Source organism: Dipteris shenzhenensis, chromosome 28, assembly GCF_047967505.1.
Source record: "Dipteris shenzhenensis isolate YYH24624 ecotype China chromosome 28, Dip_SZ_1.0, whole genome shotgun sequence".
NCBI lineage: Eukaryota > Viridiplantae > Streptophyta > Polypodiopsida > Gleicheniales > Dipteridaceae > Dipteris > Dipteris shenzhenensis.
In genome coordinates this window covers 5,272,970-5,286,388 of record NC_141623.1, presented here as the reverse complement: position 1 = coordinate 5,286,388, position 13,419 = coordinate 5,272,970, and the positions used below count along the sequence as shown (strand labels likewise).

Sequence of the window (13,419 nt, the reverse complement as noted above, 5' to 3'; positions counted from 1 at the left end):
AAGTACCCATGCCTGTGTTCATTGGCGCAACTAGTATAGATGGAAAGGAACAGACTTCCGGAGGTGGTGGGTCTCGGGGCATGGTAGCATTGGTCCGATGCTACAAGCGGTAGGGTGGGAACTCCGATGCCCCAAAGTTGATGAAGGTTGGTGGGACCGCTCCACCTTGGAAGTTCCTAGTATCCCCTCAACTCGGGTCTTGTCTACAGAGTTCCCTCGTCTATGGATCTTCATCATCCATGTTCTCCCACGGGGGTTTCTGGCGTAGGCGGAGGAACCTGGATTGGCAAAAGTAGTTTCTATCTCGGTCTGTGGCTCAAGAACTGTATGTTGCTAGCCATCTCTTCCTGGGGACATGCTGGCAAAGGGGTTCCCCATGTCTGCTGACTCTGTTCATCCTAAGCAGCCAAACATATTAGAGAACGTACCTCTAAGCCTTGGACACAACCGAAGGTGCAGGAGAGTTGGGAGAGGCTACACTCGTGAAGGGGGCTTCTGATGCCCTTGGACCTGTGGGTCTTGCATCACTCCTTCAAGACTCTATGTGTCATCTGGACTAAATGGAGTTTTTGGATGGGGTCCTACGAATGAGTGGAGGCTCAGAATTGAGCTTTTGTACTCCCAACTAGGATGGAGGGTGGGTTGAGCATAGCTCGAAGCGCTTTCCTCTGACACTGGACCCTTTGGCAAAATCCTTCTGGACCTCAGGTGCATGTGGGGTGCCTCTGGTTGGGGACACCCAAGCTGAACTGAGGTTCTAGAATTTTCTACTAATTCTTTAGCTACCCCAGAGGTATAGCACCGATCGGTGGGGTAACACTACCGCACCAGTCGGTGGGCTATGGGTATAGCAATGGGTGGTGTAGTATGGTTTTGGTGACAGGTAGCGGTGTAACCTTTCAGCGACAATTGGTGGAATAGGTATATACCATTGGTTGATGTGATGGATATATGGCGACGATTGGTGGGAAAACAGTTTCCATGTGGTTGGCACGATCGAAAGGACGGGGTATCCCCTTGGGCATAGGGATACAGTATGACACTGGTCGGCAGAATAATGACTCAGCAAGATAGTATAGCGACGATGGCATAGTACACAAACAACACCGAATGGTAGGATTTCACACCGATGGGCGGTGCAATGGAGTATCGCAACGGCAAGGGGGAACGAGTACGACTATGGACGGAGGGGTATTTTCACTGCGTCGGTGGCAGGATAGTAAATAGCAACGGTCGGTGGGGCACCACTACAGCACCGATCAATGACTTGTCAGATTGGTGCGGAAGTAACTCTAGCAAGCATTAACTCCAGGTGGCGGGGTGAACCATGGTCAAGGGTTAGGTCAACAAAAAAGTGTTACAGCAGCGGGTCAATGACATTTGATTGACGGGATTTGAGTGACGCGTCGATCGGGGGGAATCTGGTCGATGCGATACGCTACAGTGCCAACTCAATAGGATAGTTAGACACAGTTGTGCCGACTGAGATTGGGTGATTTCTGAGGACTTTACAGTTTCTATTCATGATTTTTGGTGATGGGGGGGTGCTACACTACCTAATCTACCTTCTCAATGAAAAAAAACTTGAAAACAAACACTTTTTGAAAGTCAAAATGCAAAAACTCAGAAAAGGGAAGTTCTAGAACATGAAACTACTTCAAAACTTGACAAAAATCTTAGTTTTGTTATTTTTTGAGGTGATTAGACTCTACACACACCTTAGCAATCAAGCCTACTAAGTTCATATCAAGTTGAAACACCAAAAAGCAACCAAAACAAGCTTCCCAAGGCTACTCACAAATGGCATTCCTACATGAAAAAATAGATTTCCGTCCTCTCTCTCTCTCTTTCCACCTCTCTTCTCTCCTACAACTCCACTAACAAGCTCAAGTTAAGCTTGAAAACTTGTGCAATGGGAATATAACGAAGGGAGACAAGTGCAAATGCAAAAGCATACCTTTTCTCCTCGACAGCGGTGCCAAAAATGTGGTGGGTCTTAGTGGTGACTCACATGTCATGGGGTAGTTGAAGATATGCCGATGGAGCTTCCACTCCCAGCTACTCCTTGTGGGAGCAATGCATAGCATGAGCCATTCGCAAGTGTCACTCAAGCGGCCCCCGGATTGTTGCAATGTGGTTTCATGCGAGAAAGAGGGAAGGGGAAGAGGGGAGGGGAGAGGAAGAGGAGGGAGAAGGGAGGAGGAGGAAGGGAAGAAGGAGAAGGGAGTGAAGGGGGATAGATTGTATTCAAACTTGTGCAAACAACAATTGAGACCAAAGTGAAACTTTTGTCCTTTTATACAAGTCACCTTTTGAAGGGAGGGCCAACCCTTTTCCTTTTTAGCACTCTCCCTCACAAGTTTATAACCATGGGCTCTTGGGCTCGTAGGGCACCAAGGCATATTGCTATTCTTATCGGCTCTCCCTACTAGCAGAAATAGCGCTTGTATTAACCATATTAAAGCGCTTGGGACAAACCTAGTATTAGGAGGTGGTCCTAACCAGTTCCCAAGTAGTGCTTGTGTTAGGCTCGGGTGATTTGGGGCTCAAACTCCCTAACGGCCCTCACACCTTCACCTGTTTGGTGTTCAAAACTCATGAATGCGGCTCAAAACCTGGAGTGATGAGGCTAGGCTTTCGTGAGACACTCAAAGGTAATCCAGAATATTGCTAGAGCCTAGGAAGCCTTTTCTTCGGAATATTTGGGGAACAAACTCCCTGAGTTTGAGTTGTATTTCTTCCAGGGCTATTTTCATTAGTGTCACTATTTCTTGTGGATGTGGAGCTGTGCACTCTTGATGGTCTAGAAGTTTGCATCTCCTTGTTCCTGCATCTCCTTGTTTCAGGCGGGGGCAACTGGAGCATACAGCCTGTGCACGTTGCCTGGAAACTTTGGACTTTTGGGTAGGCTTAGGGTATTTGGGGATCAAACTCTCTAAATTTGAGCTATACTTCTTCCGTGTGCACATTGCTTGTAATCATTGACCTTGGTGTATTTGGGTATCAAACTCCCTTGAGCTTGTCCTGTTGAAGTAGATCATCTGGCTTGGTCACCTTTACTCATTGATTACCCTACATTTGGTGATTGTACTCTGTGGATGTTAACATTGACACCCGCTCTCCCATCCAAGATAGCTGTGACCTTCTTATTTTGGCAGAGAGAGTGGAAAGGAGACTTCTGTCCAACCAAACTCGATACAAAAGGCATCACAGAAGATGAAAGTTCGTGAGGTCTTCAGGGTGAGCATAAAGTGAACCTATTGGAGTAGTAGCTAGAGCAAGTAACTTCATCAAAACTCTCATCAATCTGGACCAATAGGATCCTTGGTGGTCCGATCAAGACTCTGGAGAAGAAGAAGTATAAAGCAGAGAATGGGTGAAATAGGAAAGTACTAAGGACAAGGGCTCCTTAGAAGTGCATCAAGGTAAAGATAGCCCCTCTTCTCATGTTGCAATGATGTCTTCATCAACAACCACTTTAAGCACTTCAATGGAAGTAGTGCCTACTTCAGCGCCAGACTTGACCTCTAGTGGTCAAGCAACTATTTTGTATGCTATGCATAACCCCAGTCCTTTGAGTCTAGTTTCTACATCCGTGACACCCATGGGTTCACCTTTCACTCCGGTCATCTCCCTACCCTTTGTGCTACCATTTCCATTATCTCTACCCTTTCCTACTGCTAGTTATCCCTACCCTCTATGCTACCCTTTCCATTATCTCTAGCCTTTCCTACTACTAGCTATCCATCATAAATGGCTTCGGACCCCTTCCTTCTCCTTCCCAACTACCTCTACATCCTATTTGACCCCCATGTTCCCTATGTCCTCACCATCTACTTTCACAACGATAGTGCCTACTGCAGCATATGTAGTACCATCTATCTCCACTATGGCTACATCGGTAGTACCATCTATCTCCACTATGGCTACATCGGTAGTACCTTCACCAATATGGTCTCCTGCATGGGGTGTTGTATTATTAGTTGCTCCACCATATGTCTCCATGGCACCCACATTGAGTACTTCTCCTTCCAGAGGCCCTTCAACTCTTCCAACCGCTTCAGCTTCTAGGGTGGGTATGGAGGTTCTCAGTCCTAGAAAAAAAGCCAGACTTCTTGAGTTACTGGACAAGGTCCATGTGAAGACTCAGAAGTTCAAAGGTCACCTACATGAGGATGCAGAAGATCATGTGAGGATATTTCTTATGGCATACAAAGCCAAAGGTGTGGAGAATAAGCATGTCTTTCTAGACATCTTTCCCTCATTGGAGGACGCATGTATGGTATAGCCAATTTCCCCTTGAGCATTTTCAAACTTGGACAGCTCTAAGGGAGGAGTTTTTACGGACTTTCAAATTGGAAACGTTTGAATATAGGATTGTGTCCATTGACACCATGAAGCCTGGGAAAAGCATTTTTGAGATGTACACAAGGATGAGGGTCTTGGCGGTGAAGATGTCTGTGTCACCTAATGATGCTATCATGAAGGGGTGGTTTTTGAAAGCATTACCACCTACCATTGCTATAAGGCCATTTGAAAAACTCCCTGAACATGCCTCACTCCAAGACTTCCTAAAGGAAGCAGTCAAGATGGAATGATCACAGTTAAGTTTTGCCTCATCATTAACTACGACCACCTAGCTCCTTAGAGAGGAGGACTCATTCGCATGGTAGCAACTCAATAAGGAGTTAGAAGAAACCAAAGAAGGTCTAAAGGACAGAACAAAGGTGGATGGTCATATGTCCTTTGAGGCCCAGATTAGAAGTGGTCTTTGATGCACAGAATGCAAGGGTTTTAGCCATGGTCACTGTGGGAGTGTCCCTCCAAGCATAAGGTACCTACTTCTACCTAATTTTGCACATTTTGTGAGATCCATGGACATGATGCCTCTGAGTGTAGGTACCTCAAAGAATTAAGGAAGCTTCTTCTAGAGTATTCTTCGAGGGGGAAACTCTAGTTGTTGCTGCAGTCAACAGAGCCACACCGATAACTTCTAGCCTAGCATCAATACCTCCTCTTGGAAAAGCATCTGAGCCACCTTCTCCTCCTATCATTCCACCCCATTACTTCTGACTCCCCCTTTGCTCTAAGCTCCTACACCCAATCCAGTTGGTGTCCCATATTTCTATCCTCAGCCTTACTATGCATCGTACCAACCACCTATGTTAGGACCCTCATATCAACATGGTTGACGGGGTGGTTTTTGAGGTGAATGTGGAGGTGCAAAGATGTGGACAGTACGACCACTACCAAGATGATTGTACATAGCTTTTTGGGGGACCCTCTTGTCCTATGCCTTAAGGTATCAGGAGGTGGTTAAAAGTGTCATGAGAGATCTTCAATCAAATTTTGACGATGAAGGCAACACACCTCAGTTTCCATCCCACAAGTCCAAAACAGTGAAGTTTGTAATGGAAGTGACAAGCCGTCCCTTCCAGTGGGCATCTAGTTTACACCATAACCTCTTCTCTCAGTAATCCAAGCCAATCATGGCTTCACAGGCATCCAATCCCAAGGCATAACCCATCTGGCGAGCTGCCCTAGCTCCCACAGTAGAAATCATCCAACAATCTCAACCTCACCAAGATGTTATTATGGCATCAATCCTTTGGCACACAAGGACAACTCTTAGTTCTTGCTTGTTACAGTGCCCCTCAACTGACAACTTGTAAATTGGAATGCACAGTAAGGCACAATAGCTGACCAATTGCAAGAAATCTTAGTGCATATTCACTTGGCTAGCAACCCCTAATGACGGTTCTTATGCCTCACCCGGCTAACTCAGAAATGTTTGGTTTGCTACACAAGCCATTGTGTTGTGCTCGATGAAGATGCTCGCTTTTGCAATCCTAAGAAGAAAAGTGTGCTCGGGTGTAGAACATGTGCCAACATATAAAACACTTAGAGGTCGGGGTTAGCTAACGAGGGAGAACCATATGATGATGGGAGAACACTGAGTTATGAACACACTTAACATTTAGACAATGGAGGCAATACATCAGAATTGCTCAAAATAGACAATCAATTTCTTGTTCATTTTCATTGAATCAAACTAACTTGATACAACCAAGCCACCTCGGCTTACAATGAACACTCCCTAACCTAGCAATAGAGTCAAGTTGAGTCAATATTAGTGTGTTTTAGCTAATGTGAGTGCCACATGTCATATTGGGAGTTATCCCATATACATTTGTTACTTAGTGTGTGTGTGCCTATCCTATAAAGGCATTGTACTTATCACTTGTCAAATTACTCAACTCATTCAAGTACAAGTTACTTTGGTCTACATGTGAGTACTGGTTCATTGCTTTCATTTCATTTCCATTTCATTTCATTTGCTATCTTTCCTTTGTGTTCCTAGTGTTAGCTTGCTTCTCTTCCTACCACTATGTTCCTTCATGTGGTATCAGAGCCACGTTCCTAGCCTTGTCTCTCCTTCCCTTTCTAAGAGGTTGAAGTGAGGGATGCCAATGAAGCTACCCGAGCCTCTTCCTCGTTGGAAGGCCCTCTTCTCTCTTGAGCTCCACTACTTCTACTCCTTAGTCTTGCTTGTGAGCTACTTGTGAGTTGTTTCTTGCTGTAGTGGCTAGAAGAGAGTGGTTTTCCAACCCACCATTTCCGCCATTAGTCTCCTCATCACTATTGAAGCTGTGTGCGCCAACATCCATAAAAAAAAAGAAGGGTTGCAACATTTTCTATGTCTTTACAGGCCAAACGACATCAAATTTTAAGTCAATTTTGAAGAGTAAAATGTACATCTCATTGAGAGCTATATTTTCCCTTTTTATAGCTTGTCAATTCGACATCTCTACGGAATGATATGGGTATTTGAAGATCTGCCTACCCAAATTATCCTAATTTTGCATTTTCCAATATATTTCCAATTTCTTAGAATTTTTCTAGGGATTTTGGGATTTTTGGCCTTTGCTGCACTTGGGGTTACACTTTACACATTTCAACTAGTTTTTTGCCAAACCCTAACTTGTGATAGAAACCTTAATTTTTGCAAAAACCCTAATTTCTAGAATTAGGTCTTTTCTATTTTGTACATTCATTTGGGCATTTTTCCTCCTTTGGGCATAATTGCTCAAATTTGAGGCTCTACTCTGATCTTGGTGACTCACATCACGACATTTTGAGAGTCAGCATGTGATTGCTCCTTGTAGTTGCTCCCATGGCCAACATCGACATATCATTTGGGGCACTCTCACCATGATCTTCATCAACATACTTCATCAACTCGAGATGTGCACATTAGTGCAGGCAACTACTTGGAGATGTTTTATGGGTTCTCTGCCCTTGCTATGCATAAAATGAATGACATTTCCAAATTTTTATATGTTTGAGTCAAGGGTATTCTGCCTTGGGTAGTTCCCCAAAATGAATGCCATTGTGGTTTTCTCGTGGTTTTCTTGAGTCAATAAAGGTTCTCTGACTTGGATAGTCCTCCTAAAATGATGTATTCATTTGTTTATTTTCTTGTGTGTGGCTCCATGTCCCTCATTAGTCCTTGGAGCCAAGGGGGGATGTATTGAGGGAACCTACTCTGTATTGATCTTAGATGGGTCTATCTATCAGGCCTAGCATTTGAGTTCTAGGATGTTGGTGCTCTAGTTTCCTAAACCTCTGAGTTGGTTATGTATCCATGCTAAGACATGAGCCTCTAAGTCATGTAGGGGACATAAAGCCATGAGAGTGCTCAATCCAACCTTTGAACCATGCTCAAACTTTAGCCTCTGAGATTGCATGGGAGCCACGGCTAGTTCTGACATTGCACAGCTCGATGAGCATCATAGATCTTGTTATGGGTTCCATTCCAATAGTTCCTCACCTTTCCTCCATGGGGGGTGTACTTAGGAAATTGAGCCAAGTTAAGTCAGTTTTAGTGTGTTCTAGTGAGTCCTAGTGTGAGTTTTATAGGCCTAGGTGTCTAGGAGTGCCATGTGTTATATTGGGAGCTATCCCATACACATTTGGTACTTAGTATGTGTGTGCTTATCCTATAAAGGCATTGTACTTGTCACTTGCCAAATCACTCAACTCATTCAAGTACAAGCTACTTTGGTCTACATGTGAGTACTTATTCATTGCTTTCATTTCCTTTCCATTTATTTCCATTTCGTTATGTTTGCTATCTTTCCTATTCATTCCTAGTGTTATCTTGCTTCTCTCCCTACCACTATGTTCCTTCAAGAAATTCAAGTAAGAGGAAGAGAACTTGGCACATTCCTCTCTTGTTCTCTTCTCTACCTATTACAATCAAATAACTCCCTAAAAGAACCATCTTCTAAAAGGGTGTGCGCTTGGTGCACCAACCTCCATTCACCTATATTTGGCTGTATCACTGTGATCAACTACACCTCTGCCACAAAATGGGTGCTTGATCGCCTCCATAACTTCTTGCTCCTAACCAAGGCCGACGTTGGGTGACCATGCATAATTGTTAGCCTAACTCGGGACTAGTAGGGACTAACCACTATTCAAATGCAGAGGCTCAAGGGTTGAAGCCTCGTGGTCGTCGATGCCTTTGATGGATGGGAGGTCGAGGATGAATGGACTGTCATGATGGTCTAACTTCATCTATAATTGAAGGGCCAGGAGGATATCATGGTGGATCTACATCAAAATGATGCCCCCTTGGTGGCCAAGGATATGTATTATTGATATCAATAGGGAGTTGCTTGGGATCAATTAGCTAGTCTAACATCCAGGCTTCGGCTATTGGGTCTTCAAATAGACCCAGTGTCTCAAAATTGGTGCGACACCTCTTGATCTGGCTAACCTACTTCTGCCACTTTGATGCCCAGATCCTTACACAAGTCATGGATATTATTGTGCATTAATGTTGTGTTCTATTAAAGGTCGGAATATACCAATGGTTATTTGATACAAAGTTGTTATATACCGACCTTTATCGACACTACCAGCGTCAGTATATACCGACACATTTTTTGACACTAATCCTGATGTAATTACCGACCTTTTTACACTTTAATGAAAAAAAAGTGTAACAAAGATTGGTATTTGTGTCAGAAAACGGACTATACCTTGTAGTGATACATACTACATACATATGTACATACATAGATATAGATATAGATAAAGATATATATACATATATATATATATATATATATATAAGATCAATCAAAACAAAAGAGTTTTAAAATTTTAACTTTTCAATATTTGCCCCATAAAGAATTCTCCTTCCATATGGAATTTTAAAGATCCCTCATGGGATTTTTTGCTTTTGCATAAATTCCTATATTGAAGTGGGGAATACTTGCTTAACTAAATCAAATATTCTGTCAATAGTCTACCTATGATATTGAAACCATATCGCATATTGAATATGAGAACTCCTAAACATGACATTTGCAAGGTTAGGTATAGCTTTGGGAGTCCAAATTGAATTTGAATCAACATCCCTCATGTAATATTTGAATTTTAAAATGGAATATTGGAAGTCCAACATAGGTGTTTGGGGTCCCTTGTGGGACTCGATAAATGCCCTACAAGAAATTTCTAAAGTTTTACAAGATATTTGAAGTCCTGGGTGAAATATAATTTTAATTCTAAAATGGTATATCTGATGTCCCATGTAGGTGTTTAGAGGTGCCTTTTATGATGACATCAATATTGCATAAGGAATTTCTAAAGTTTTGCATGGGTTTAGTATGTTTCTAGGTTCCCTTTAACTTGTTAAGGAATTACATACCATTTGTGCAAAGTATTGTGAAAAGTCCAACTACTTACATTTGGTTTTTGAAATATTTTCACATTGAAAGGGTTGAATCTCTTTCCAAAATGAACAAACAAAGCCCTTTCGTACGTATAATTTTTGTAAAAAATGGCATTAGATTAAACCCCTCTTATGGAATGCATGTTCTAGGTTCGCATTATCTTCAATTTCGCCCGTCTTCCCCCTTCCTCAAGCTCAAAAGTTCCATGTTGATGTTACTTTTATATATTTTAATGACCATTTTAGGCAACTTTATTAAAAAACAAGCAAGCAATAAATTGCTCAAGAGCCTTGCCCGATGAAAAGACAACACGAAATGACATCATGGTATTATAAAAGAGATGCAATATTGAAGTTGACCAAAGGTTTTTGTCTATTAAATTTGATCTCCCTTTTGATTATATTGGTTTGAGTGTCACTTTTTAATCATGATGAAGTACATATCTATTTTTGACACATGGGTGATAAACTATATATAATGTTGGAAGCATTCACGCCATTATGAACCATTGTTAAATAGTACACTAATCTTGGTCTTTACTACATGATGAGAGTATTTTGGCATGTGTGAGACCAACAAGCAACTTCATTTCTTTACTTTTCTATCATGTCAGATGCGTAAGCTTAGACTATATTTGAGAGTAGTAACAATGAATTTTCTCTTTTAGCATTTCATCGACTGAGGAGACCTCATTGTGACTTCCAAAAGTCACAATACGTTTGTTGATGTTCTTATTGTAAACATTTTGGCATTGTTTTTTAGGGGACAGTCGCTTTCTCTCTCCCCTTCTTTCTCACACTCAGTACCTGAATACAAAAAATCAGAACAGGTTCAAAGTATAATACATGGGAAGACTCGCACGGTCAGCATGAAAACGATATTAATCTCTTGCAAATACAAAAACAATAACCTCACGAGTACAATGACTTCTTGTACATAGGAATGAGGGCTGTAAATCCTTCAAAGTTCACTTTTTATTTATTGGAACAACAGATCAGATAGACAAGACTGGGTTTAATCTAGATGGCAAGCTTGCACGAGAGAATGAATTTACAAGGTTATCTGATTGTTGGAATGTGTAATCCTTATATGATATCATCGATGGTCCGTTTGGGTCCGTGAAAGCTCGTTTTTCCTCGCAGGATCCAGTATATGTAGCCTCCGGCAATGCATACCACTAATGAAGGACCTGCGTAGTTAAAGTTCGATCCGTTTATCGGATAGTTGGGAGGAAAGCAGAAGAGTAAACTCATTGAAGCTCCCCAGAAGGATCCCCAAGCTGCTACGAGTGCGCCTGCACGTCCTAGTGAGAATGGACCAGGAACAAAATTGTTTTTGAATGCATAGCGGCACATCAGAACCACAGTGTAAGGCACATAAGCGGTGATAGTGGACACTGCGGTGATAGCCGTGAATGCCACGGTACTACCGAGTGACGGGAGGACGCAAACAAAAGAGCCGATCACCGTCACGATTGTAGCGTTCACGGGGATACGCTCCTTTGGTGAAAGCTTCATAAGGAATTCGTGAAAGGGAAACCCGTGGTCTCGTGCCATTGCATAAGCCTGAAGTCGAACATGCATAGCTGCGTCAGATATACCTTGTAAAACTACCGGAACTTTTGAAACTTTTATTGTTGTGCTGTCTTCGCCTTGAATTTCCCATTTTGGGCGGACTGAACAAATTGCAGTTCGACGTGCTTAAGAATTATTTAAACTTCTTTGAAAAAAAAAAATTTTATTTAAACGCTCGAAGGTCACAAGATTCATAGCAAGGACTTAGCTAGTCAATACATTAGAAAAGGCAGCCTGTCAAAGTGACTTTACCATTCTTGCTGTTAGCGTCACATTGGTTATATTTCCAGAGAAAAGCGACAGCACGGCTAAGCTTGTAAGCACGATTGACCCTGCTGCTGCTGCAGAGTTACTTTTGTACTTTGCGTAGAAGGCGTCGTAAAAGATTTGGGTTGCTGCAGATGCATTTCCTCCTCCTGAAACATATGCACTTAGCATGGGTCTAGAAACGGCGCCATGGGATGAGCCATATTGAAGACCTGCAGAGGTTGCCTTAAAGATATACTTTGAGGTTTACCTGTTGCTGTGTTCGACGAGAGCACATTTTCTGGATTTTGAATGCAAAATGCAACCACAGTCAAAAGGATGATCTCCAGGGTCCCAGTGGTGTACACACTACGAACCATAGCGCGTGGTGCTGACGTCGCTGCTGTTTTCACTTCCTCAACGACGTGAGAACCCACCTCGAAGCCTGTGAGGATGGACTGGGCATAAGGTAGCCCTAGAAGAATAACCATTGCTGCGCTAGAGACACCTTGATCGGGGGCCTTCACAAACCGAGTGAAAACAAACTCGGCTGACTGATACTTTGGCGAAACAGCTATTAATGAGATGACCACGACTACAATGGAACCGATTTGAAGGTAGGCACCAATCGAGCTGAGGCGCCCCAGCCAATTGGTGTTAACGATAGAAACGAAGAAATGCAGCACGAACACAGCGCCAGTAAGCAGCACCACCTGCCGAGCGATAGGATCATCAGACAGTAAGTAAGAATTAAAACTGTATTAAACAAACTATTTCGAACAGCGAAGGAAAGATGGAGCCCGCAAAGTAGTAGCAAATGAGGCACGTTCTCGCCTGATACGTTTTGAGAGCAGTCCCTCCGTTTTGAGCACCACCAGTGCCGATCAGGATCATTGTAGCAATTAGCTGCGCCAGAAGATATTCATTCAGTGCTGTTCCGGCGAATGACCCAATAAGATAGATCCACCCTATGAACCAGGACGACCAGGGTACGTGCTTCTTTGGAACCAGCTGAGCGACCCAGTAGTACACGCTCCCCAGCGTTGGGAAAGCAGAGGCCACCTCACCCATGGCGAAAGCCATACATAGAGTTCCGACACTGGTGGCTAGCATGCCCCAGAAGATCATCACAGGTCCTCCGTACGTGTACATGTAGCCATAGTAGCCTGTGATGAATCCCAGCGGTGCAGTATAGTCGAAAGTGTAAGCCCACTGCTCGAATGGGCTCATAACTCTGTGGTACTCTTGGCGGTAGCCAAGCTCATTTAGTCTTTTCTCGTCCTCGTCAACGGGAAGAGAATCTTCGGGGGGCATTGGGTAGCATACTGTCGAAGTCATACTTGTAGGCGGAGACGTACCTCGGCGGCGGTGTTGGATCTGCTACTTCAAACAAGGCCTCCAGTTCAGAGCTATGCAGAAATGCGTCATATGATAAACATGAAGATACTGATACAAACAACGTGAGAAAAGAGGTGCAAGTATCATGCATCCAAAAGTAGAAATGTGTCAACGACAAGATCAAGGTATTATCCGGCGGGGGAAGTAGGAACGCCAGGGGAGCTGCAATCATATGATAGCTTACGAATAGACGTCTTTTACATGAAAAGCGAAAGGGTGTACTGGGAAAGGCAAGGACTCCCAAGGAGAGGAAACTGAAGAAGGCAAAGATCAAGGCTGCTGGGAAAACAACTACAAAGCTTGAGGATTATATAGTAGTTTGAGGGCGGGAGTCGAGGGGAAAGAGAAGGTTACTCCAATGGAAGTGTGCATGAATACTCCAATCACCAACGTAATGTTTCACGAGAGAGGTGTGAGCACAAGAATCAGATGCTGATGATAAGCCTCCAAGAATTAGA

At 43.2% G+C, this 13,419-nt stretch overlaps 1 protein-coding gene across 1 annotated transcript; it reads right to left on the bottom strand.

The window, feature by feature from the left end:
- Positions 1-10,749: 10,749 nt before the first annotated feature.
- On the bottom strand, positions 10,750-13,203 carry LOC147883081 (amino-acid permease BAT1-like). Its single transcript, XM_087400133.1, has 5 exons — positions 13,146-13,203; positions 12,398-12,940; positions 11,835-12,276; positions 11,570-11,733; positions 10,750-11,308 (listed from the first exon to the last, which is right to left on the bottom strand). The coding sequence occupies exons 2-5, from the start codon at positions 12,899-12,901 to the stop codon at positions 10,829-10,831; spliced, it is 1,590 nt and encodes a 529-aa protein (XP_087256259.1). The 5' UTR covers positions 12,902-12,940; positions 13,146-13,203; the 3' UTR covers positions 10,750-10,828.
- Between the last annotated feature and the right edge of the window lie 216 nt (positions 13,204-13,419).

Bases quoted from the DNA above. Each gene is read 5' to 3' on its own strand.
- LOC147883081 (XM_087400133.1), bottom strand. From the start codon at position 12,901: ATGACTTCGACAGTATGCTACCCAATGCCCCCCGAAGATTCTCTTCCC. The intron at 12,277-12,397 runs GCGAGAACGTGC...ATCGCTCGGCAG, and splicing joins CTGCTCTCAAAACGTATCAG to GTGGTGCTGCTTACTGGCGC. The intron at 11,734-11,834 runs GTAAACCTCAAA...CATATGTTTCAG, and splicing joins CTCGTCGAACACAGCAACAG to GAGGAGGAAATGCATCTGCA.